The 26,450-nt window shown below is 36.8% G+C and overlaps 1 protein-coding gene across 10 annotated transcripts in view; it reads left to right on the top strand.

The window, feature by feature from the left end:
- Positions 1 to 1,898: 1,898 nt before the first annotated feature.
- Positions 1,899 to 26,450, top strand: part of LOC108046895 (protein sidekick) — an 84,789-nt gene continuing 60,237 nt past the window's right edge. For 9 of the 10 annotated variants that reach the window (XM_017126850.2, XM_017126853.2, XM_017126852.2 and 6 more), the window contains exons 1-2: positions 1,899 to 2,143; positions 2,662 to 2,924. In XM_017126850.2, the coding sequence (XP_016982339.1) occupies positions 2,786 to 2,924 (139 nt within the window). In that variant the 5' untranslated portion in view covers positions 1,899 to 2,143; positions 2,662 to 2,785. Of the gene's footprint in view, positions 2,182 to 2,661; positions 2,925 to 26,450 lie in introns of all 10 variants that reach the window. The other variant, XM_017126851.2, reaches the window with a different exon arrangement.

Below are 26,450 nucleotides of genomic sequence, written 5' to 3' on the forward strand. Positions count from 1 at the left end.
AAAAAGTAAAGTAAACTTTAAAATTGGGTCTGAAATGAACTTGTCATATCTGAACTCTATACAGTTTAAATGTGACAATCCTTGGTTTTAAAATAAATATTTATATTTAATATACCTTTCACTTTCAATAGATAATGGCTAAATATATCGATTTAATTTTTCCAACTCTATTAAATACAATAAAATAGTAACTTTAAAAAGCTGGCTCTTGATATATTATCAACATTTTGCGATGCCAATAATAGTATGGCATATTTTCGATACTGTCATCTCTGGAAAGGCTCTTGTGCCGTTCGTTTTGTGTGTGGGGCCGCCGCAGCGCATAAAAAGTTTTAATTGGCAGGCGACGAAGTTGACCTGTGACCCCTGGCGGGACACACACGCACACACACTCGCCCAGAACACACGCAAACACACATACACACATGCCGCGACAACAATTTTTAAGTGCATTTTGAAATGCACATTTTATTTCGCATCTTTCTCTGCGTGTTCCGCTGCTGCTTCTTCAACTTGTGTGGAAAATGGAAAAACACGCACACAACTTACAATTGCATTACATTTTGCATACATTTTGTGTGTGTTTAATTTTAATGCGGAGAAAACGCCAAGCTTAATAGCCAAAATGTGTTGTTAACACACTTAAAAAATGTATGCGCCAAAATAAAAGGCGGTGAAAAGCGAAAAAGGGGTAACGTAATCAGAATTTATTTATTTGCATATTCGTACATGCATTTTCCATTAAAAATACTCTTGGAATTTTGCAATATTAAAGGGTCAAAGTTAGCAGGTGTTGAAACTAGCGCACTAATAACTAATTATTTAAATGCCCTTATAAATTTAAATCTTTATATTTTATTAATAACTAACGCAAAAGACCGCTGAATTAGAACAGCTTTCTTATGATTTTAGCACGCATTTAAAACGGATTTTAATTTTCTTAAATATTTTTTTATAATTTATTTTTAAACAGCTGAATGCTTGGGGGCCCAAGTCAAGTCAGCAAGTTATTAATTTATTGATTTGTGGACACATTTAAATTTATACAAATTTAATTTAATTTAAATTTATTTTTAATTTATTTGTTTTTTATCTAACTAAAAAAAATAATTAATAAGTTTCGTTAATGAGAAGCCAGACGGCGCCACTCAACCATTCGCCCGCTCAAGTTTGAGTAAAGTTGCTGATTTCGAGTGACTGTTTGCTGGCTTTGAGTGGATTTTGCACAGTGGTGTGGATATAATTTGTTGAAATTAATGAAAGACTTATTTAATACTTTTTGTAAGGACTTAAATTTAGAATAAATAGATTGCATAGATAAAAGTGAATTGTGAAAAATATTAATTTCATATATATAATATATTGCTCAGAAATAATTGTAAAAATTTAAAAATTTGTTGTTGTTGCTTTCTGAAATTCTTAAAACAAATTTATTTATATTCTTTTCGTCAAAAAGTCGAAAAATGATTTTATTCTAAACAGTTATTTGTACCACTAGGTCAAAATGAATTAAACGTCAATTATTGTTTGCTAAAAATTTAGATATTTAATTACTTTGCTAATACATTAGTTACGTATATAATAAAACTTTGAAAATAAAACTCTGAAAACCAAATATAATATTGGTTAATATATTTACTCCTAAGCTATTAATTATAAAAATTCGTATATCTTATTTTATTTTATAAGCGGCTGACCACATTAGTAGATGAAGATTAAAATATTTGTAATATTCCACTAATAAATTTATTTCATCCTATTGCAGTTTATGGTATGACCTACTGCGATTGCGCCACTCGCTTCGTGTTTTAATTTGACGCGGATGTGGCCCACTGTACGGCTCGTCGGCAGAGGAAGAAGCAGAGCAAGCAGCGCAAGCAAGCAGCGACTGCGAGAAAGGCAGAAAGCAGCGCAGTTTGTTTTGTGCGCGCGTCGTGAACGGTTGTGTTGTGCAAAGTCGCATAGTTGCTGAATATTGCAATTTGCGATTTGCGATTGCCTGACTAACGCGATTCTCTAGTTTTAGTTCGCGTTCTCTTGATTGTTATTACTTAAAGATTTAGCCAGACGTTTTATTGTAACTATTTGGCAAAAACAAATACATCGGTTTAACCCAACAAAAGAAGACGAAGAAGAAAAAGCAGTAAGCGCGCCGTCTCTTTCGCACCGATCGCGTTTTTTGTTGGTTTTTGTTCTGTTTTTGTGTTTTGTTATTTTGTGTGCCTGTGAAAATATGCCGCCAAAAATCTAGGCATAAATGAAATAAACATTTGTTTATTTAACAAATTTTATTTAATATTTCTTGGCCACCAATGTTTGCCGCGGTGTGTGTGTGTGTGCATGTGTTTGTGTGAGAATAGCATGAGAAAAACGGGTTCAAAAAACCAGTCTTAAAAACCCAAAAGAAAAAGGGTTCGAAAACAGTGAGAGCGAAAGAGAGAGAAGTTTTTTTTTGGTTTTTTGCTTTTGAATTCTCATTCTCTCTTTTTTGATCGGCCCCTTTTTGCTCCCTCTCTCTCTTTTTTTCTCTCCCTCTCTCTTCAATTTTGCTTCTACCTGTGGCAGGTGTGCTTGTGTGTTGAGTGTTTGTGTGCGCGAATGGCTGACACAAAGCAAAAACTGAAAAAGTGACGTTTAAAATATCATGTTTTATGTTTTTAGCCAAAAAAGATGTGAGAAATGAATAATTAAAACTAGAATCTAGACTAAAAAGTAGAAAAGCCGAAAACCGAAAATCGAAAACATTAAAGAAAATCTGAGAAGAGATATCAATAGCCAACAACAAATGCTCAAATCTGCGGCGTCGTCGCTGCGTCGACGTCGTCCAAAAACAACAACAGCCATTAAGATGCCGCAGTCGGCGACACTGCTTGCAGCGCTGCTCTTGCTCTGCTACTGCGACAGCTGCTTTTTTTGTTACGCGGGTAAGTTCTTCTTTCCTCAACTGCTTCTTGTTCTTTTGCATTCCCTCCTTTTTTGACGTAAAACAAGTACAAAACAAACAGCCGTGGGAATTTCAAAATACGAAGGAGCCGCACAAAATGCAACCGAAAAAACCCTCGCGTTCGAATTTGAATTCCAACGATCGGCAATTTTTGTTTGGCTGCTCTCATTTTTCGCTTATCAAAGTATAATATAATATTTAGGGCAGGCAAACATAATAATATTAATATACAGAACCCGCTCGATATAGAGAACCTAAAATATCAAAAAATATTATTCAATTTAATCGCTATTTATTAATTTGTATAACAATATTTATAAAATTGCCAAATAACCAGGATTGGTCATTGAAATTCCATAAGTATTTAAATTGTAAAGCCCCCATAAATAATAAAGCTGACGTCACAAGTAACATGCATTAAATTATTTTTTCCACATTATTTAAAATAGTTGGGTTTTTTTTTATTTTAATGAATGTTTCCAAAAATTTAACGAAACTAACTAAAGTAAATTTATTTAATCCAAGATTTCACACTCCAGAGTGCTCACTGCAAATAATAAAAAGTCAGGGCATAAATAAAACTCGCTTATCTGGCCCCTCTTTCTGGAGTGTGAAAATATTTCACGCTTTTCCACGATCTTCTGGAATTCTTATGGTTTTTTTTGCCGTATTTTTTCTGTGTGAAAATTATGAAAATGGAACCAGAATCATTAAGAATAACTGTGAAATGATCTTTTTCCACGGCAGTCTAGAACTTATGTTGCGTGATTTTTTAGTGGTTTTAATTACAGAAAACAAAAAACGAGAAGTCTGTGTCATATCACACTCCGGGAAAATATGCCGTATGTTGACAAGGAATTTGGTAGAGGAAAATATTTATTTACAAACCGTTTATCTTAATGTTTTTAAAAAGTATTAAATACCCCTCCTAGAAAGTTTGAGCTTTGTTCTCATTTATTACGTTGTTTATTTGAATTATTTGCCCTGTAAACTGCTATCTTTTCTGTCTTATATAATGCATTTTTCCAATCATCTTTTCCATTGCATCTTAAGAGATTCAAGAAGTTTATGTTTCCACGACACGTAAGAATGCGATATATATAATCGACGTATTCTACGTTTCGGAAGTAGCTAACATGTACATTAAGGTTACAATCTTAATAAATGTAATACATTTTGTCGTTAATTCAACGATATATTTCTTGTAAAACATTTAAATTATATTAATTAAAACATTGTTAAACTTATAGCCTCATGAAACGCACTGTACACTGTGCATTCTTGCATTTTGTTCATTTAAGCGCCGATTTGATTGCACAATAAATCTTTGCCCCCGAGGTTGGCGAACCAAACGCTATATTGTGCATTGTATTATGTGCCGCCGCCAAACCAAATATTAAATACAAAATCAACAAATTTCCGATTTGAATTTCGCGGGGGGCTTACACGCATAACCTCACATTTGCTCTCGGGTTTTCAACATAGGGCGTCTGAATAGTTTATAGCGGAGGTTTTGGGGGGTTTCGGAGTGACGGAGTCACCACAATGAGTCCCTCAGGCTCTGTTTGTATTGCTGTTTATATTTGGAGGCCTTCGGTTTTGCGGGGGCGTTCCATGAAGCCTGAAATTGTTGTGCAAATTGAACTCTACAGATAGGGAGTTGTAAACCACATGTAAGTTTAACCCATCTGAAAAGTGTTGCAGCTTATATTTCTTTCTGTTAAGCAACAAATGTTAACTTTTTCTCCCTGTGTAAAGATATGCCTCGGAAATAGCTTGAAGTCACATGAGAATTTTCCAGTTTATCAAGCGAGAGAAAAGGGAAACCACCCTGATCTTGTGTATAAATACTTTTGCGATATTTAGGTTTACACTCAATGCAATCTGACCTTGTCTGGGTCCTGAGAGGGGGTAGAAGGGGGCGGCGTTGGGTGGATCAACTGCAACTGAGCGTGGAAAGTGCTAAATTAGCTAAATTGTTTGTGAGCTTTGTATCGCCTTAAGTCTGCTTCGCTTTTCTGTCTGTCTGGCGATTCTTTTACACACCTTTTTTTTATTTCGTTTTTAGCCATCTGTTTCTGACACTGCAGGTGCACCGCCCCTCTCCCCTTACGCCCACTTTCCAGTGTCTGTCAAACTGCTGGCCTGACTAAGAAACGGAGAAATGAAAAGAACACGACTAAGAAATCTGACAAAAAATGCAAATTGTTTGTCCAGCTGCTTACTTTCGCCTTGTCTTTCCGCACTTGTTGCCTTGCCTCTTTCCCTTTCTCAATTTCTTACACAAAGAATAATCTTATACATTTATTTTTGAATCGACTTCATATCCCAAGCGCTTTTGGGCGAAATATCTTAAAGATTTTGCTGAGCAAAACAACCAAAGGTCTCTAAGAAATAATTTTGTTATTTTATGAATCTTCTTCTTGGAACGTACATAATAAGTTTGGATAAATATTTCAAAAGAGTTTTTTGCAATTAATCTTCAATAATTCTACATTTATTTTATTTGTTTGAAATTTATTCGAGTTTTGGAAAATATATCTAATATTTATTGCTTTTAAAATATCACTTTGTTTTTTGGTGTTTAGAATTACAACATTTTTGTCTCTGCATTCATACTATCCTATTTTTTTGGGCTTATGTTTTGCACTTCTTTTTGTTCATTTGTGTTTCCCATAGATATTTTCTGCCATCATCTCGGGTTACACGGCACAGACACCAAAACCTAAAGATGAAGACAAAGCGCCAGTCGACAGTTTTATAATTGACTTCAACTTGTTGTTGCACCGTAGGACCCATTCGCTTCCCAATCCCCAATATCTTTAGCTTACTCCCGCTCCTATTCATTAACTTGTGACATCAATTTAACAGTGCTACGAAATCGCTTTCCAAGCCAGAAAGACAACAAAATAAACTACGTCAAAACCCAAAAATATGAAAACGACTGGGAAAGGAACATGAAATCACTTTTAAAGCTCATTTACTCGCTTATTTTTGTTGTGAATGGGGAAGGTTAAGGCGCGAAAAAAATAGTAACAATAAAATGAGCTGCCGAGAGTGAAGCGAAATAATTTACAAAGATGGTCCAAGGGAATTGACTGTGAAAGAGATATATGTAACGTAAACAATATAGAGCGAATGATGATTTTGGCTGTTCGGCTCCATAACGTAAACTAAGGAGCACAGTGAGTTTCATAACAGCAAGTCAATTAAACTCGAGTGCGATTATCAGAGCGACTCTAAAAAAAAATACGCGTAACCATCAAAAGCGAAAGTTTTATATAGTTTTCGATAAGAAAACTATGATCAATAGGCAATGAAGGTATTTTTTAAAAAATTGTGTTATATATTTGAAAAAAAAATATTTCTAACGTAAATGAAGAAACTATTTCATTTATTTTTTAAGCGCATAAACCAAAATGGTTTAGTTCTTATAATTTTTGGTAATTCATATCAACTTTAATAAATTACATTGCTATCGCAGGTGTCTGATTTTTACTATATTTTGTATCGTAGTCAAAATCATCTTGTTTCTTTAATTTGCACTTTTCTGTCCATTTGGTTATCCGTCTAAGCCAATATTCCTGACCCCGCTTTCCAGTAACAATTTTAACATTGTCGACTTATGTGTGCACCTACGAAAATTCGATTAGTTTTTCTCTGCATCTCTCTTTCCAGTTTCTGCGTTCTGTATTTGCGGTTTTTTCCAGCAGATATTTTTGGTAGACTAAGGAGAGGTTGGCTATATTCATCAACATTGTGACATGATATTATACTGTTATTCCTGTGTCTATGGCTGGAAATAGAGTTTCCATTTCGCCCGTCGACCGGGACATATTCGATGTCCTGTCAAACTGCTCCTGCCACACAATCTCTGCAACGAACTGAAAATCTCCTTTCGCTTGCCACTGCACATTTTCCGTTAACAAGCTTGCTTTCTGGATTGCAATTTTATAAGCCAGTAAGCGCCTTTGGCTGACAAAACTCTCCAATGTTTAAGAAAAAAAGAAATGGCAATTCGATGAGGAAAAACAAAACTGCATATAAGGATCGAATATTTTTTCTTTCCTAATAATGACCAAAAGTTAAATGTTCTCTATTATAGGGGTCATAGTTATCATATCGCTACGCAGAAAACACTCGTCTAATTTAATAAAGAATTTCCCATCGAACCGCCGAAACGACCGCATTAGATAAATCAAATTTTTCCGGCGTCAAAAAACTGATTGACCCACAATTGGCCATGGGCGGTGCAACCCCTTATCCAAAAGGGCTTTTGTTTGTCCTGGTGTGACTTTCGAGCATTATCCTAATGCCTTTCTATTGACAATGTAAATCAGGCGAAGCGTTTGGATTTTTCGCATTAAACGGGCATTTACACACATGGGGAGCGAGAAAACAAAAAGAGCACAGGAACGTAGACAAAAGGGGATCACAGATTTTAAACAAAATAAAAAAAAATATAAAAAATATAGATTTATAACGAAACTAATTGGCTTTTAGTTACTATCGGTTATACATATGTAATAGTGTTCAGAAATTAAAAAGATATATACTATCTCATCTAAGGTTGTATTAAGTAGACAGGAAAGAAAATAAATTAAAAATTCACAAATAATAATAACATTACTTAAACATTTAAACATACAAAACAATACGAAAAACCATAAAACTAACAGTGGCAGCCAAAAATCAGTGGCAGCAAAAAGGACCAAGCATAAATAAGAACAATAACAATTATCCGCGATCTATCGGAAAATGCAAAGTGTTGATGTATTGGAAACACGATAGAGGGAAAATGCTGAAAAAGAGGCAGCAAACCGAAAGCCGGCCAACAGCATTTACGATGCCAAATTACAACACTGTTTGACCAGCATACATCCCCCTTCTTTCCCCCCCAAAAAAGAACATCCATTCCCGCATTGCAGTTTGCCCCGCTTTCCGCTGTTTTTCCCATTTTTCGGGTTTTCCCCGTGGAGCGATAGATTGACCGAAAGTCAAATGTGTCTCGCACAGTTTGATATTTTTGCCGGAAAACTATGACAAATGAGCTAACAAGTTTGATGATTCCAAAATGAAGCAAATTAAACAGGAGAAGATTGTTCTTTTCGAGTGTCCTTAAAACTTTGATACGGTTATTAAACAGATTAGCAAGTTTTCCGCTTGTTGGAAACTTCCTAAAGCGTTTAAAAAAAAATAAAAAAAACTGCAAAAAGAGCAAGAGCAATTCGCAAGTAAAACTTGCAGAAGGAGATTGCTAAATACTAGTTAATTACGAACTGCACTTTGGGGAGTGTTTATTTTGAAGCGTTCGCGAAATATGGCCAATAAAATGGTAATATGTTTTCAAGGGTTAAAGTTTGCCGTTAAGCTGGAAATTAAGGTTAATATAAGTTAATTTTATAGATCTCATCAAATGGGTATTCGAAAGTAATTATTAAACAGGAAACTTCTGTTCTGGGCGTTTTATTTTCCAACATTTATATAGTTGGCTGGTATTAATTAAACTTAAACTTTTGAATTAGAGGTTCTCATTTGAAGTGATTAAGATTCGTTGTCTGATTTCTCTGACTCGTTTAGTACAAATTGAAAACCAACGATTTCAAAATTGCTGCCAAACTGTGTGCTCAATTGCGCTTAATTGTTTGAATTCATAGAAATACGAAAAGATACAAGATACAGCAAATACTCGTTCGTGTATATATGTATAGATTGTAACTGCTTGTGTAAATATTTCTTGATTTTTCTTGCTTTGTATTGTTTTTTCTGACTGATTTTTCCTGCTGCTTGCCACGCATTTCAATTAGCATTGATCCATTTGCAACAAAAGAAACTTGGAAAAACTTGGAAACGCAGTAAAAAAAAACACTAAAAAATGCAATCAAAAATGTTTTTTTTTCATCGTTGAAACCCTCAATAGTAACTTATTCATAAATTTATGAAGAATATTTTTATGGCTTCTAATGAAGCACGTCTGACTATACAGTTAATGTTCACTAATTGATAAAACCACCACCCCCTCTAACACCCTCTCCAAATGTTGATTACCAGGTTTTTTCTTTGTTACCTTGATTCATGAAGAGTTTTATTGCATTCGTCCCTCTCCACTTACAACGATTTTTCTTCAATTAATATGCGAAAGAGGTAAAACCATCGCGGCATGTCAGAGGTGTGGCAAAAGGGGGGCTATTTTTTTTCATTTTACGCAGGAGGGGTGACGCATGTAAAACTAAGCGAGCGAATGATTGAGTGAAGAAGAATTTCTTGCTGGCAAAAAACACCACGATCAAGGCCAAGTTAAGAAGTTGTTGGTTGGGAAAATAGAGGTGGCTGGGGGGGCAGTGGCGTAGAGGGGGGTTCTAGGTGCAGGGTAGGTCATTGCATGCGTGGTTGCCTTCACTGGGCACATTTGCATAAGCTGCAAAGCGGCAACAACACCAAAGACATTTCATTGTGACTTGCATACTGAAAAAGAGGTTCAGAATTGGATGTATGCAATTTGGAAATCGAAGATTTCAGTTCCCTATGGCACTAAGTAACTTAAGATAGATTGAACAAGACAACAATGCACTTTATAAGGTTCAACAGACGAGATATTCGGAAAAAAGTATTCTAAAGATTGTATTTCAAAGATTGTATTCTAAAGATTGTATTCTAAATATTGTACAATAGCATACAAAAATTGTATCTAAAGTTCTATAATTCGATAAGAATTAATTTCAGATACAGTTTTTACAGTCACAGAAAGAGACCCAAGGTAATACCAAAGATAGTAGTGTCCAAAACGGTAGGACCCATGGTTAACAGGGTATTGAAATGAAGAAGCGCCACGCGGAGCAGCGGACCAAAGGCAGGTGCAAATTGAAGACACAAACAGCAGACGACTAAAAAGAAGTAGATGCCGCTGAAGAAGAAGAAGAAGCGGAGGACACATTTTCTAGAAGAAGAAGACTGCTATCATTAGACATTTCCGGTCTTTGACTGCACTCACACAGATACATTCTGTCGGTTACCTTTTTGGGTGCTTCTTTCACCGAAAATCACAGATACAAAATACACTTAAACATGTTGCAGACACATGTGAATGAAGTTGCACACGTTTCGGATTGCGTGGAAAGAGAAGGTAGATGCGGCTGGAAAGATAGAGGGAGAGAGTGATAGTGAGAGAGAGGGAGAAAAGGGCAGGTAGCTGAAAGTAACAAAAGTACCAGAAGTACCCCGTACCAAAAGTATTCCCCATGTGGAAAACACCGCAATCTGTGGCATGAAGAAGTCTCAAGAGGTTTCGCTGTGGAAAACTCATTGTTGCTCCGTTTTGTTAGTTTGCCATTAATTGTAGCAAAGTTTTAACTACGAATATCTTACAGGAAGACATCAATGTGCTATCGATTGAGTTGTCCTTAATCAGATGTTTTTAGTGGCTTGCATTTGGAAAGTTTTCTTAGCTTTCCCATATAAACTAATTAGTTTGTGTGGGTATTTGTTGGTTTAAAGATGTGGTTCGAGTTCTGTTAATTGTTTATTTTTCTGTTTTCTCTTATACAAATAGACTTTGCTCTTCAATCGAATTACTCTTGGGGAATGGAGCGTATGACTGGAGTTTTAAGTTTAAGGATTCTCTTTTAGCTATATGTGTATTGATATTCTAATTTGTAAATTGTCCACTTTTCACCTGTCTCACCTTTCAGAACCCTTAACCCCTTTCTTTCTGTCCCGTTGAAACTCCCCTTTACTTTTAACTATGCGGTTACACGTTCTTATTTCTGTAGCCTACTTATACACCCAGCAAAAGGGGTTGGAATTGCGGGGGCGTGGCTATCGCTAATTTTATTATGCACACACATTTTTACATTCCACTTTCGACGCGCTGCTTTATCACTTGCTACATGGACTCCAATCTGGTCATAAGGAATTCACCTTAACTCCTCCGTGCCCCATGCCGCCCCTCGACTGTTGACGCTTTTAAATATTAAATAAGAACCTGAGAAGAGAACAACACTGGGTGAAAACCAGCTGAGGGAAATAAGACAGAGGGAGAAAAGGTGAACCATGTATTTTTCAGTGCTTGGGCACGTCGTCAATACCCCATCCCTTTGTAGAACCCCACTTACCACTAAGTTTTGAAACTCCCCCGCCATAGTCACTTATTTGCAGGAGTCACCCTGTGTCGGCGTTTTGAAGTTTGTTCCGTCTTTTTATACCCTTGCAGAGGGTATTATAATTTTGGTCAAAAGTGTGCATCGCAGTGAAGGAGACATCTCCGACCCTATAAAGTATATATATTCTTGATCAGGATCACCTCCTGAGTTGATATAAGCATGTCCGTCTGTCCGTCTGTCTGTTTCTACGCAAACTAGTCTCTCAGTTTTAAAGATATCGAATTGAAACTTTGCACACACTCTTCTTTCCTTTGCACGCAGTATATAAGTCGGAACGGCCGGGATCGGCCGACTATATCCTATAGCTGCCATATAACTGATTGATCGGAAATGCCATAACTTTGGTGTTTGTAAAGTTAGGAAGTTGGAATTTTCTATGGGTTTTACATTTGGCCAATCAATCTGACCTACCAAATTTCATAAGGATCGGCCAACTGTATCTTATAGCTGCCATATAACTGAACGATTGGAAATGCCATAACTTTGGTGTTTTTAAAGTTAGGAAGTTTTAGCCATTTCAGTCTGCAAGGGTATTAAAACTTCGGCTTGCCGAAGTTAGATTCCGTCCTCGTTTTTTTGTTGTGTTTGCATTTTGATCAGCTTCAACTTTGGAGATTTGCTAAGTGGGGTGGGGTTTCCTCTCTGCGCTACCTTTTGTTTTTATTTCCTCTGACACTGTTGACAAGTCCCCCTCCCCCGCTAAAATTTCTCCTGTCCTTTTTCTGGCTCCTCGAGTCGCATCGCCGGCTACTTCATCTTGTTCTCCGTCTCCTTCATTCCACTTAATTGTGGCCAATTTTTGAGGGGGCTAAGTGTCTCTACAGTCAACAAATTTTAGTATAGATGTTAGCAATTCGTCGGAATGGAATGTCATATCTCGTTAAACTCGTAATCAAATTTTAAGCAGCTAACACTCAAAACTTAAATTTTATTATTTATTTTTCTGTTTTTTAAACGCATGAACGTATTTTTTTAGTTCTAGACGACCTTTTTTTATAAGTGCATAGTGGGAGAAATATATACCTTACCTTAACTCCTTGTACATTTTATTGCTTTTGTGTTTTATGACGCCTCAGCGTGTGCTGCAATTTATATTCATTTTCATACCTTAATCGCTTATCCCCCCAGCATCTGGATAGAATCTCCGTGCTTTTCCCTTTTCCCATTTACAGTGCAAGCTATCCGTTATTCATTATGCCCCTCATCCATTGTTAATAGCAATTAAGTTTGCTTTTAATATCTCATAATTTGCCAATTTGAGCTGATAAATGATCCGGAATATGGTGTAGGGGAGTTTCGTGTGGAATTAGATGGCTTATATGAGAATCTTTTGATCTTTTGCACCTGTCTTATCAGTTTTTGCATATATGTCATGGCTTTTAGTCGTTAATCTGCATATTGGCCATCGTATATCCTTCAAATATTCAATAAGTCCCAGTTTTTATCTAATCATTGGCAAACATCAATAGTTTAGTGGCACCTATCAATTCAACTTGCGATAACCTTTTGTTTTAGAGTGGTGAGTAAATAGATAAGAAAATAGTAAGTGTATTGCAATTTCTGAAATTTTTGTTTGTTTTAATGGATACCATTTCTAGCCTCCATGTTCCACACTCCATTCTTCATTTTCTTTGAGATAATCTCGACTAGGTTTGGCCAAATCGCTGCAGATGGAAACACATTTCTCTGCTCTCAAAAATTGCAACAGATAATCATAACGAACAATAATGACGAGTACACACGAGCTAGATAATGGAGCCAAAACCTGGAGCCCATGCATAATTTGTGATAATGGGGCGCACACACAATACGAAATCCACAAAAACAATCGGGCAGACACAAAAAGAAAGCACCCGAAAAAATCTTATCACCACACAATTGTTGACAAACGAAGGTGGAACGTTCCACCAGAAAAAGTAAAAACACAGAATAGAATTTGTAGAAGAGTGGGGTTACCTGGCTTTTGTTTGCACTGCCATTGCAGCAATGTCGCCCACCCTAATGAGCCTCATGTGTTGGCTTAAATGTTTCAACATTTATTTTACTTTCATTGTTACAACAAACACAGTCATTCTATGTTTATCTCTTGGTTGGTGTCGCCCGGTTTCCCTTTAATGTTTTTTGGAAAAGGGTTACTAAAGTACTATATACATTTTGTGGTCTGGTCGCATTAATCTTTTGGCTTAGGTTTTGGTATTTTTTTATTTTTAAATAATTTCAATAAAATATTTAATAATATTATTGATAACAAAAATTAGATCTTTGGAAAACTACGATTATACGTATTTATTTCAATAAAATTAGGTTGACTTTGTGTCAGAATAAAATGAGTTTATCTTTTGGAGTAAAAAGTTCTATGATTTTTATGCAGACAAACCTCATTTATAGGGCATTGCAACTTTCGTTCCTTTTGCCCGATTTTTTTGTATTTTTTTTTTGCTCATTGGTTATCAATTTGAGTTGCGCTGGGTGGCTGGCCTGCCATGTTCAATTTGGTATCGATGATGGATGTTGGCCCGGCGATTAGCTAATAACCCGGGCAGCAAAAACAGTAAGGTGTTTTTCTCTGGCCCCAAAAAAAAAAATACTGGGAAATGAGGAATGGAGCTCCAAATGGGAAATGAAACAGAAAATGCGGCCAAACGATTCGAGCCGAGTTGAGTTTTTTGGCTTTGTCAAGCAGAGAATTGTGCTTAACTCATAAAGCCGGTGGAATACTCGTACCTGTACACAAAATCCCCAACCCCAAAACTCATTGGTAACCAGATGCATGCCAATGGCATGAATCATGAATATTGATCTCCCTCTTTTGAATGGGTCTCGGTGTTGTGTGACTCAGTTCGGTTTTAGCCTTTGGTTGTGTATCGCCTCCTCCTCTACCTCTTTTGTTGCCTGTTGCCAACCGCTTTTTGGCCAAGAGAGTGGAAGGTGGGGGTCATAAACAAGAAGCGGAAATGGTCAACAGCAGTAGTAGTACACAGATAAAAAAAAGCAGATTCCCAGTCAGTTGAATAGACAAGGTCGAGTATGTATTTAAATCAATCAAGTATTTTTGATAACTTATTATTATCAAAGAATTTTATAGTATTCATTTAATTGTATTTTAATTAAATAATCAGGTAATGTTGATATTCCAATTGAAAATATCGTTTTGTCATGTTCTACATATTAAGTAAATATGTCATATCCGAAGTCAAGCAAATTGTTAAATATTATCTAAGTAATTTTTTGCTGTGTGACAGCATCAGCAAAATGTATCCGAAACTCTTCAAAATGAATTGTGATCATCATTTTGTTGTCGCTTGCATCTCTTTTGGGGCCAACTGGGGCGACACCTGGCGGACACTGGTCCAAATAGTTGCAGGGGGAGGGGGGCATATATCTGGCGAACCCGTCTTTAATGGTACGGCTTTATGGATTTTACTAATCTTGTGCGGATCTTCGGGGAATTCGTGTTTGGGAAAAATGATTTCTTGGGAATTTTAACTTTCAACACCGCTGCTCATTGTTATTTAAATATCTTATGAATAATGTAGTGATTACTAAGTCTAAGATTGACTAAGACATTTGGAAGCAAGTCAATTAAAAAGATTTAGTTTGAACCCATTATTGTCAAAGACACATAATTTTAATGAAAATTCAGTGGTGCACAAAAACTGTAAGCTTTAAAGGTATTTAAATTGAAATGCTTTTAAGGTTTGTACAATGAAATTATACAATCAAATGGAGAGAAGAATATATTGCCATTTTTGGTTTACTACTTCTAAGATTTTATTCTATTTCGAAATTGTTTTGCTCTGTCACATAAGAAATGTTTAGCTTTGGAAATGTCCGTTAGAGCTAAATTAATCCTGTTTCTCATTATGGCATTTATTTCGGCCCAATTAATGACTCGCCCTGCGACCTTCGATTCCCTGGCGAATGCCATTACGAGTGCATCAAACACAATGGATCAATGCTTCCCAATGGGTAATTAAAATTAAATTCGTGTGAAATTGCAATCACAACCTTTGCTGAAACTTTCGGTGGGGCTTCGAATTTGGTTTTAATCCCCAGGCACATTCTGGGACTCGGACAAAAGGCTGATAATAGAAGGCATGTACTCGAGATGCGTCAGGGAAACAAAGATTACAGATAGAGCCGCTTTCCCTAATTGGGTAAGTGGCATAGATTCCCGTCCTCCACCCAACGCCGCCCATAAATAAACCCCCCATTTTGTATGTTCTTTGTCCAACTATTTGAGTTATTTGTAGTTTGCGTGCGGGCAGCGCATTTCGCATTCAGCCCCTGGAATGTTGTTCTCCACGGTATCTCTGCTCCGCCGGATCCGCCCTAAAATCGGTGTAATTGTTGAGATTTTCCCTGTCCCACGGAGGAGGAGGGTTAGGTCCAAGGGATCCGCGCATCCAAAAGCGATTGAGAGTTTTTGAAACAAAAAAAAAAAAAAAAACAAGGGAAAATGCCTGTTTCCGAGAGGAGTGCAAAACTTTCGTTTTGATGTTTTCTTTTGTTGACTCGATATTTATGGCAGGGTGGTTGGGTGTACTTATATAATTATGTGGTAATTATGTTGTTCAACTCTTTGTCCCAGTTGGTTTTTGTGTCTCTCTTTATGCCGTTACAACCACGACTGCAAATTGTACGATGACAATTGACAAAAGCGAGTGGAGAGTCAAACAGAATGTGGTGGGGGAAAATAACAAGCCAAGCTCTTTTAAATCGAAGTTTAAGTGGTCCCCCGCCAAACGGAAAACGCGGAGAGGGCTCTGTGGTCATAAATGTTGCCTTAGTTTTTCGATTTTAGTAGGTATCCCATCGCTATTAAATGCTCTGGTTTTAATCAGTTACATTTCTTACAAACATTTAATACAATACAATTTATAAGATTAAAATTGCTCTTCCTACTAAATTTGTTTCAATAAAACCTTCTCTTAGGAACTACGAAAATATGAAAATAAATTTTTTTTTTTTTTCCAAGAAGATCCTTGGGATATCTCAAGTTTTTTAAATCTTGTAAGAGTTTCTGGACTTATACCGCATATTAGGGTATTCAAAATTGTAGTTTCACCCAAAGTTAATCCTCGATTCTTTTACTGGTTTCTGTTTTTGTTGTTGATTGTGCGCATCGTCTTAATTAATTTGACATAAATTGCAAGCGAAATAAAACGCAAGGAGAAGGACAGAAACATGTGTATTGTGTGTGTGCCGCCCCCTGGCCCCCTCGCCCTCCGGAATTTCCACCCCGTCGGCTGCTGCTTCTTCTTTCTTGCCAACCAGTTGCACACAGTCTGTTGCAAAAGTTGGCGCTCGGCAAATTTGTTTGCTTGTGCCCTTTTGTCTGCCTGCCTGTGTGTTTTTGTACGTTTGTTTGTTTGCTCGCGCTTGTGTGTTTGCGAGTGTGTGAAAAGGACGATTGGGCAAAGTAAACTTTTAATTGCATTCACTTTACGTCAAACATCTACACATGCGTATATCTTGTAATACGCACTATACTTAATTGGGCATAATATTGATCGGAGCCCAGCTTCATTAGCAGCCTCAAAATATAGTTAAAGTTTCACTCTATTCAGTCGAGCGGATGGAGAAGTTTTACAGAAGCGATTTGGTGCTGAATCCATTAGTGCAGCAAATAATTAGTTTTGGGTATTAGAACAGTTTTGATTGGAACTATAATTGTTGGGGAAAATGTTAGTTTAAAGAAAGATAATTGAAAATGGTTTAAAAATGAATATAAATAATATATAATATTATGCAAAAAAATCTAAAACATTTTTCTTCCTCTCTCTGTCTTCCTCTTTTTAACGAAGGAAAGGTCCAATGGATGATTCCAAGGAGGCGGCTTTTAAGGGCGTGGCTGGTTGGGTCATCTTGATTGTGAAAGCTTAGCACCTTCGCTATCTGCCCTTTTCTCTGCTTTTCTACACATTTGTTAATTTTAATGCCGTAATTTTTGTTTATTTCTCTCTTTTGCTCATTAAACGTAATCGGAGACCAGAAACCAAATCAAACTTGGCTGAGTTTTCCGCTTTTTTTTGCGCTTTCCTTTTTCTTTTTTAGCCCATTTCAATTGTTAATTTCAGCGTCAGCAGAGCGGAACAAAAATGGGAAGGTTTGTCTTCGATAAGGAGGGGAAAAAATGTAAATATTTTGCCTATTAAAAGCTGAAATTGAAAATTGCTTTATGGACCTGACCCAATGTGATTTTTTCAGAGCTGATGGCAAAGAAAATTGAGTTAATGAATTGGAAAGCCAAAAAGCAGCCAAGGTGCTTAGGGGGTTAAGAGCGAAATAATATTAATGGAGGGTGGCATTAACCCTTGGGTAATCATTTAAGTTCATCTGATTGTATCTGGGCCATTTGTCTTCTTGCCGTTAAAAAGGTGTGGAACTGCGTGTTTTTATATATGTATGATAGTTTAATTTTCTTTTTTTTTTGTAAGTGTTTAAAATGCTTCTTTTGAATCATTTTAAAAATCCAGGAATTTAATACCAGCTGTTCTGTTACATGAAAAAATACAGTACTTTTTCTCTTGGCTGCCACGCCTTGTTTTATGGCCCGCGGACGCTTATTATAATTGTTTTGTTTGTTTGCTTTTGCTTTTGCTCTGCTCTGCTTTCGTTTGTTGTTCCTCGCTTTCTGCTTTACAATTTAATTTCTATTCGGTTTTGATTTGCTATTCATTTTCCGCACATACTTTGTAAATGACTTTCGTTTTATTTATTTAAAATTTGATTACGTTTCATTAAAATTTTTAATAAATATGCGTATAACTTTTGGCTTCTTTGCCCTTTTGCGAGTTACACTTTCTCACACTTGGCGGCAAGTTTCTTGTGTTTGCGCGAAGTGTTTGTTTTTCTTTCACCCTGACATTTTCGCTGCTTTTTGCGGCATTACGCAAATATTTACGCCTTTTACAGCGGTTGCACACACCACACACCACCCACTACACCCTCCCCTTCTTTTTTTTTTGTGTTGCCCGTACATGAATTTTTCAATAAATTACAAAAATAATTCATTCTGATTTTTCTGCTCTTTCGCTTAGCAGACGACTTTGTGTGGTTGTTTCTTTTTCGTGGGAAATATGTTAAATATTCAGTTTGGTGTATTTTCTTGAGAGTTTATTAAGGGATTTAAATGCTTTTTAATAATTTGTATTCAATAACGAACATTGATAAATTAACATTATTGCTAAAATATTTAAGAAATTATTTGTTGTCAATGATCTTTTAATTCCATAATTTGTAAAAATTCTTTAACATGAAATATTAGTTCCAAAAAGCTTTTCACAGTCTTGGTTTTAGCCATTTTGATCTTCCACTACTTTTGTTTCCGCTTAGCAAACCTTTTTGTTTTAAATTCCTTTAGCAATTGTAAGGGCATCTCAGATTTGGACTGGAATTTCGTCCTCCCTCATTTTTCCTTTGACGAAATAATTTCAAAGAGCCTGTGCAATGGGAAAATTCCGTGTGAAAAGCGCTTTTGATGGGGGCAACTTTTAACTGTTTGGCAGGCAGTCTGACCGCATGCCGCGCCCACTACTTACCAGCGCCGCCCACTAACCACCCACTCATATGCAGGCATAAAAAAGTTGGCCACATTTCTGTGCTGCCTTTGCTCATTTCGTTTTCTGTTTTTGATGCGGCTAACGCTTCATTTAATTTGGTTTTCTTTTAAAACAAATAAAACTGTGACGAAACCTGGGTCTTGTGGGCGAGAGAAACAAGCAGTTGAGGGGGCGTCAAAGTTTGGTTTCTTTTTCATTTTTTCGTAGATGTTTTCTTTGAAATTAAAAAAAGATTTTTCTGATTATATTTTTTGTTAATTTGTTTACTTCGTTTTTTGTTGTTTGTTATTGTAATTGTTTTTAAATTTTTTTTTTGTTTTACAATATTTTGATCTTGTGATCTATTCATTTTCTTTTCTGCTTTTGCATCTTTGGTTTCATGGTGACACTGTTGACTTTTCCCCCATCTCTTTTCTTGCCCCTATTGCCATCTCTTTCCTTGACTCCGCTTGACTGACCCTGCTGTCTCTTTCTGTCGCTGCTGCTTAATTGAGCATCAATTAAAAATGTCTCGCCTCATTAAATATACGTTTAAAGAAAATAAAACCAATGAAAGCAGATGAAAAAAGAAGCGAAACAAAGTAAGACCAAAGAATAACAGATAAAGCTGAGAAGCAGCAATGAAAATACATTCGCAATGCTTTTCTTCATTTTTTGTTGATGAGAGTGCGCTGCAAGCAGTTATCAGTTCGTTGGCGATCTTCAATTCATCATCATCTGCATTCGCCAACGGCCTCAAAAAACCCCCCAAAACCCCCTTTTGGCCCCACCCATTCGACCCTTCTACGGCTTTTTGTTTAAGTATCAGCTTACGTCGCACACTGCCCATGTAAATTCATTCTTTAATGGGTGCTCCTTAAGTGCGAGTTGTGCATAACGTCATGACTCATTTGCATATTTAAGTCATGCATGTGGGATTCTCCGGCTATGAATGCAGTTGTTTATTAACTGACGAATGGGGTTTCAACTTGAAACATCTGAAAAGAGCTGAGAGTTCCGACTGAGAGAAGACTTATATGTGTATAAGGTCAACAGAAAATATAGAAACAAATTATAATACCAATTGGTAATAAAGTTACGACACATAAATAAAACAATAATGCTTAAATCGATTGCATTCCCTATTAACACAACTTGCGTAGTTTTTTCACATATTCAAAAGGAGCAAATCCAATAATTATGTTTGTATTAAACAAACTAAATTTTCTTTGAACTGAAATTTCCAGCGAAACAATCAATATAACTACATTTTTAACCATTTCCCAACAGCTGCAATCAGTTTATGACCCATTTAAAGTTAAACCAACATTTGTTGTTGAGCGTTTATCATCAATTTACAACTTGGTTGGAATTCTCTGACCAATTTGGGCTTATCGATTGAGGCCTTGCAGGGCCGATTGACAGCGACAAAAAACACTGTGCAGATCGTATCAAGATGGGGTTTTCGAGTGACCTGCGACCTTTGGCCCACTTGGGCCCTATAATTAGATTAAAGAGTTTCGCTCTCTTTCTCTTTCCATTTCCGTTTTTCCCATGACCAAATTAAAATAATTCCAGCGAACATAAATGCCAAGTCCTCGCATATAAATCAAATCTTTTTCACTCCACCCCTTTCTCTTTCGGGCTGTGCTCGTAATTAAAAGATGCACAGCATCCAGAAAGCAGCAGGAATCGGAGCTTACGGGTGAGGGGGTGAGGGGGGCTGGTGTCACTGAAGGGGTAGGGGGTAGAGGGGGCGGAGATTTTTCGGGGGTCTCTGGTCTCTGTGTGCCACACATGTTTGACACAGATGCGAAAAGCTCGTACAATGCGATAAAAAGGGAAAGCGCAGCAGCGGCAAGAATTTACCAGCTGGAGCGCACTCTGTAGTGCAGTGTAATTTAAAACTGGAAATTGTGTAGTGCAGTGTGGCACAGATTTATCTGGTGTAGTTAGGTGTGAAATAGTGCGGTAATTACTTGCCAACTGAAAGGGGAAAACAAATTTTTAAAAGCTGTTGCATTTGTCGGTTAGTTATTAGTAATTAATAAATTTAAATGATTATTTTAAATTTAAATTAAATACAATTTCAAGCTAGTGTCATTATACCCTTAAAGTTAACAGTGTGTAATAGCCAAACAAATAAATAAGAAGGTATATGAAAAATAAATGACAGGCATGCCAACAAACAAAAATAATGAAGTCAAGCTTTTGGGGGCAAAGTGTGAAAGGTGTGTGGCCTTTTGCAAAATGCACATAGGTCAACCGAGTCTCGGCAGATATGATGTTTGCATCCAGCTATCTTTTTCCATCTCTCCGTATTGTATCTCACGGATCCAAAGCGCATCCTAACCTCAAAAAGGCAAGGCGAGGGAATCGTATGCCCGCGAGCGTCCTCATCCTCCCTCTGAAAAAAAAAAGAAATACTTGTGTGTGTGCAATGTGGCGCACTTCCTGGTTGGGCGCAGGTTGCCTTCCTGTCCCCCACCCCCTTTTCCGACCTCAACCCCCCTCATTTTCCACCTAAAATCCCCCTTCTAGTGTTGCGTTGCCTGCTTCTGTTTGTTAATGAAAAGAATGAAGGAAACCGACCGATTCACTGGGTATCAACTTTTAAATACCATTTAAATAGAGGATTACAAGACAAATTAGTATAAATTATAATTTTTATACCCTTGCAGAGGGTATTATAATTTCAGTCAAAAGTTTGCAACGCAGTGAAGGAGACATTTCCGACCCTATAAAGTATATATATTCTTGATCAGCATCACCAGGAGAGTCGATCTAGCCATGTCCGTCTGTCCGTCCGTCTGTCCGTCCGTCTGTCCGTCTGTCCGTCCGTTTCTACGCAAACTAGTCCCTCAGTTTTAAAGCTATCTGCTTGAAACTTTCCCAAAAGTTGTATTTCTATTGCAGGTAGTATATAAGTCGGAACGAGCCGGATCGGGCCACTATATCATATAGCTGCCATATAACTGAACGATCGGAAAAGCCATAACTTTGGTGTTTTTAAAGTTAGGAAGTTGGGATTTTCTATGGATTTTATTTTTGGCTAATCAATCCGACCTACCAAATTTCATAAGGATCGGACGACTATATCCTATAGCCGCCATATAACTGATTGATCGGAAAAGCCATAACTTTGGTGTTTTTAAAGTTAGGAAGTTGGGACATTTTATGAGTATTAAGAATACATCATATGAATAATTTTGGACAATATAATTTATAAAATATTCTGCAAGGGTATATCAACTTCGGCTCCGCCCGAAGTTAGCTTTCCTTTCTTGTTAATTATTGAGTTGGTTAGCTATTAAAACTTTAATTTTTTTTTTATACCCTTGCAGAGGGTATTATAATTTTGGTCAAAAGTGTGCAACGCAGTGAAGGAGACATCTCCGACCCTATAAAGTATATATATTCTTGATCAGGATCACCTCCTGAGTTGATATAGCCATGTCCGTCTGTCCGTCTGTCCGTCTGTCCGTCTGTCCGTCCGTCCGTCTGTCCGTCTGTCCGTCTGTCTGTCCGTCTGTCTGTTTCTACGCGAACTAGTCTCTCAGTTTTAAAGATATCGAATTGAAACTTTGCACACACCCTTATTTCCTTTGCACGCAGTATATAAGTCGGAACGGCCGGGATCGGCCGACTATATCCTATAGCTGCCATATAACTGATTGATCGGAAATGCCATAACTTTGGTGTTTGCAAAGTTAGGAAGTTGGGATTTTCTGTGGGTTTTATATTTGGCCAATTAATCCGACCTACCAAATTTCATAAGGATCGGACGACTATATCTTATAGCTGCCATATAACTGATTGATCGGAAATGCCATAACTTTAGTGTTTGTTAAGTTAGGAAGTTGGGATTTTCTATGGGTTTTATTTTTGCCCAATCAATCCGACATATCAAATTTCATAAGGATCGGCCGACTATATTCTATAGCTGCCATATACATAACTGAACGATTGGAAATGCCATAACTTTGGTGTTTTTAAAGTTAGGAAGTTGGGATTTTTTATGAGTATTAAGAACGCATCATATGAATAATTTTGGAGAATATAATTTGCAGAATATTCTGCAAGGGTATTTCAACTTCGGCTCCGCCCGAAGTTAGCTTTCCTTTCTTGTTTTTTTTTTTTTTGTAGAACTAAATGCAATTATTTACAGCAACTTTTAAATGTAAATCACGGCGGATTTTAAACTTATTATTTTATTTATAGTTCTTTTATAATCCAATTCGATTTAATATCCAACGATTAAAGCTAAACCGAAACAGCTGAGAGCAAATTTAAAACTGAGTAGAACGCGGAAGCGTCAACATGTTCCCATCTCATGGCGTACTATCCTATCCTATCCTATCCTATCTCATCGCCTCAGAATGTTTGTTTGCTCAGGTCGGTGCAGACATTTTTCCAGCCATTTTCCCCCCTAAATTCCCCCAACCGTTTTCCATCATCTTTGCTATGTTGTTGCTGCTGGCTTTCTGCAACTATTTTGCAACCATTTTTTCCGCACTTTGCTTGTCAAATTATTTGTTGTTTTTACTCGGGCCTTTTCACTCTATATTTTTTTTCACTTGCCGTGCCATTTTGCGGAATGTGAACTGGGCTTCTTGTTGCATCGTTTCAAAACCGTTTGCAAGTGTTTCGCGCCCATTTCAGAACGTGTTTTCTTGCCATTTGCGGCCAAAGGCAAACCAAACCGAACCGAACCGAACAGAACAGTTTGTTTTCCCAACTCACACAACCCGCATCATCTCTCCGTTTTCTCCATTCCGGAGTTAGTCTCTGTTTTTTATGCTGTTTGCTGTAGTAATTAAAATGCCAAATGTCCATAAATAGAACAACTAGAAATGGGAATGAGAACGAGAATATAAGACAGAATCCCAAACAGAAACACAACAAATGGAATGGGGAAGCTGGAGAGCACAGAAACAGAAGCTGGGACTCAGATCTTTAATTGAGATCATAATTCATTGGAACTCTGCACTCGGACTCGCCGCAGATCCCTCAAAAACCAAAACCGAAAAGAGAACGCACATAAACATTTTGTCTGTTCCAGCAGGAAGTTCGTATTTAAACTGAAAGACTAGAGACAGTCACGCACAACACACATCACACACACACCACACACCATATACCACAAAAAATTAAAAAAAAAACCTCGTGGATGGAGGAACAGTCAATTAGCATAAAGACCTTTGACTTTTCCAAAGGCCTACGCCCATTTTCCTGTCTTTCGTTTGCATTGGCGATATCAATCTGAAATTCGGTGATTTAAAGTCTCACTTGTTAACGATGCAATAACGAATGTTTTCTGTTAGTTTGCTTAGGCATTTAACAAACTGAATGGGTCAACAAACTTCAGGGTTTGGAGATTGTCTATAGGAGATATCAGTTGGAAAATCTGGAAAATGCGATAAAAAGTTAGAGTTTTTATGATGCATCCAATAATATTAATCATGTCGTAAGATAAATATATTAGAAAACTATAATTCTGGTTTTCTTATTTTTAAAAGGAATAATATAAAAGGGAATAATAAGATAAATAAAATATTGTTAAATACTTTTTAATGCATTATAATTTCATAGGTCGCCATGATTGGTTAGGCTTTTCCTCATTACTTAACATAATTGGATTACTTTTTCCATTATTTTCTCCTTTTACTTCATTCTTTATTTTATTTTTAATTTTACTCTTTATATTTGTTCTTGTTTTGTTGTTTGTCGTCTTGCGTTGAGTGTGCTGGTGTTGTCGTTTTAACGCATTTAAAAGTCATTAGTCGCAGGCCTCCATCAGCATTTCTCTGCCATATCTGAAAAGGGGTTTCCCCTCCGCATTTTCTGCTTCCCGTTTTTCTATCGGTCTCCTTTCCCCCCTTCGCTCCCTTTGCCCCTATACCTATACGTATATTCCCTTGGTGATTCTCCGCTTCTGTTTTGGTTTGATCAGTTGGCCAAGTTCTCTTCCCCGGGGCTCTTTATCTATCATGCACTGTCATTAATTGTCGTTTAGTTTAGTCCTTGGTTTATGGCCAACATCCCCACCCATCACCCACTCCCTGTCGGCGTAATTATGTCCATTAGCGTGCCGTGCCGCAGTTGCAGGCCAGAAGAAGCCAGAAGGCATTTTCAGATTCTGAGCCCGTTTCGGAGTCCAGGCCATTTGGCTCAATTGTCTTGGCACGTTTCTGGTTTTCTCCCTTCGGACGCCTCGGAACTTCAAACAAATTTGTGCAACTCACGCAGCCAGAAACACACATATGTCCAACACATCGATATGGATGGTTATACAGAGAGAAAAATTACAGAAACATAAGAATAATTTATATTTCTGACAGTAGCCTTTTGAGATTTTAGAGTGATGTTTTGATAGTTGTACTCCCAATAATATAAATTCGAAGAATTGCTAATCATAAAATTATAAAATGTATAATATTGATAATGCAAGCTTATAATTTATTCAATATGCAATTGATAATTTCGATTTTACCAAATTAATAGATATAAACCATTGTTTTTCTCTCGGTGTTGCCATATTCATTCCTGTAACGAGTTGTGCAAGATTTATGTTGCTTTTTCCCCTGTCTCCTTGTTCTGGCCATATAAGTTTAAAAATAATTTTCCTTGTTTTTTGCATAAGTTCCAGCGTCGGCCTATTTATATAAGCCACTCGAGCATAAGGGCTGTAAAAATGGGTGGGAAACTTGTGGAAGGAAATACAAAAGAAAGCCGTGAGTTAGGAGGTTCGTTTAGCTTGAAACAATTTTACCTTTAGTTGATTTGTAAATACATTTTTAAACTTTATCACAATTTCCTTTTTCTTTTTGATTTTGGTGATATAGTTTAGTGATTATCAAATTACATTACAACTCTTAAGGTTTCCTAGTTTTCATTTATTCTTAATAATTAAATCACTTTTGTTCACTTCATTAATGAGTTACTGAAATACATGTTCAATTAAACCATTTATGCTACTTCCACTTTAGATGTATTTCAATGGTCTCTGTTTCACACAATTTGTTGAGATTTGTTAAATTATTGTATAATATAGTTTTAATAACAAACCTTACTTAAATGCCTTTCTCGACTTATAATTTAAGCTATGCTGAGGAAATAGTTTCCAGAAATTTAACAATCCCTTTGACTTATTTAAGGTGTTCTGTTTTTCCTCGTTTCCTGCCATTCTCCTTTACATGCCTTTTAACATTCCTTCAAAGAAAAGGAAGGGGAAGAACTGGGGGAAATCCCCATTGCGCAAATGTTGCCAAAATGCATTTCTTGCAGACGTTTGAGAGCGAGACGCTTTTCGTTGCTTTTTCGTTTCCCCCGAATTTTATTTGATTTTATTTATTTATTTACTCTTGCCACCGAATGTTGTTCATGACTTGCCACCGCTCCCAACAGAATTTCAGTATTTTGTTTTGGTTGGTTTCGGTGGCGTTTCTTTATTTGTTCGTTTGTTTGTCGTCTTTGGCTTTTTGGCACACTGCAATTGAGCAGTAGTAGAACCACCCAAGGAACAACAAGTGTAAGGGTCTGCCCACTGGGATCCAGTGAAACTTAGGGGTAAACGATTTATATATCTAGATCTTGATATGCTAAACTTCAAGAGGTATCAACTATTAGCATTGATTACTTTATTTAACTTGGTTTACTCTACCATTGTTTCCTATTGTCTTACCAATTGCTTCAACGTTTAAAGTTAAATTAAAATTGGATCTAATTCTCCCTTTTCCCTGTTCCATTGATAGTTCCCCTAAGTGATCCAACCGGGGGCACCACATTTTCATGTCATGTCTG

Source organism: Drosophila rhopaloa, unplaced genomic scaffold, assembly GCF_018152115.1.
Source record: "Drosophila rhopaloa isolate 14029-0021.01 unplaced genomic scaffold, ASM1815211v1 contig_3, whole genome shotgun sequence".
NCBI classification, from domain to species: domain Eukaryota; kingdom Metazoa; phylum Arthropoda; class Insecta; order Diptera; family Drosophilidae; genus Drosophila; species Drosophila rhopaloa.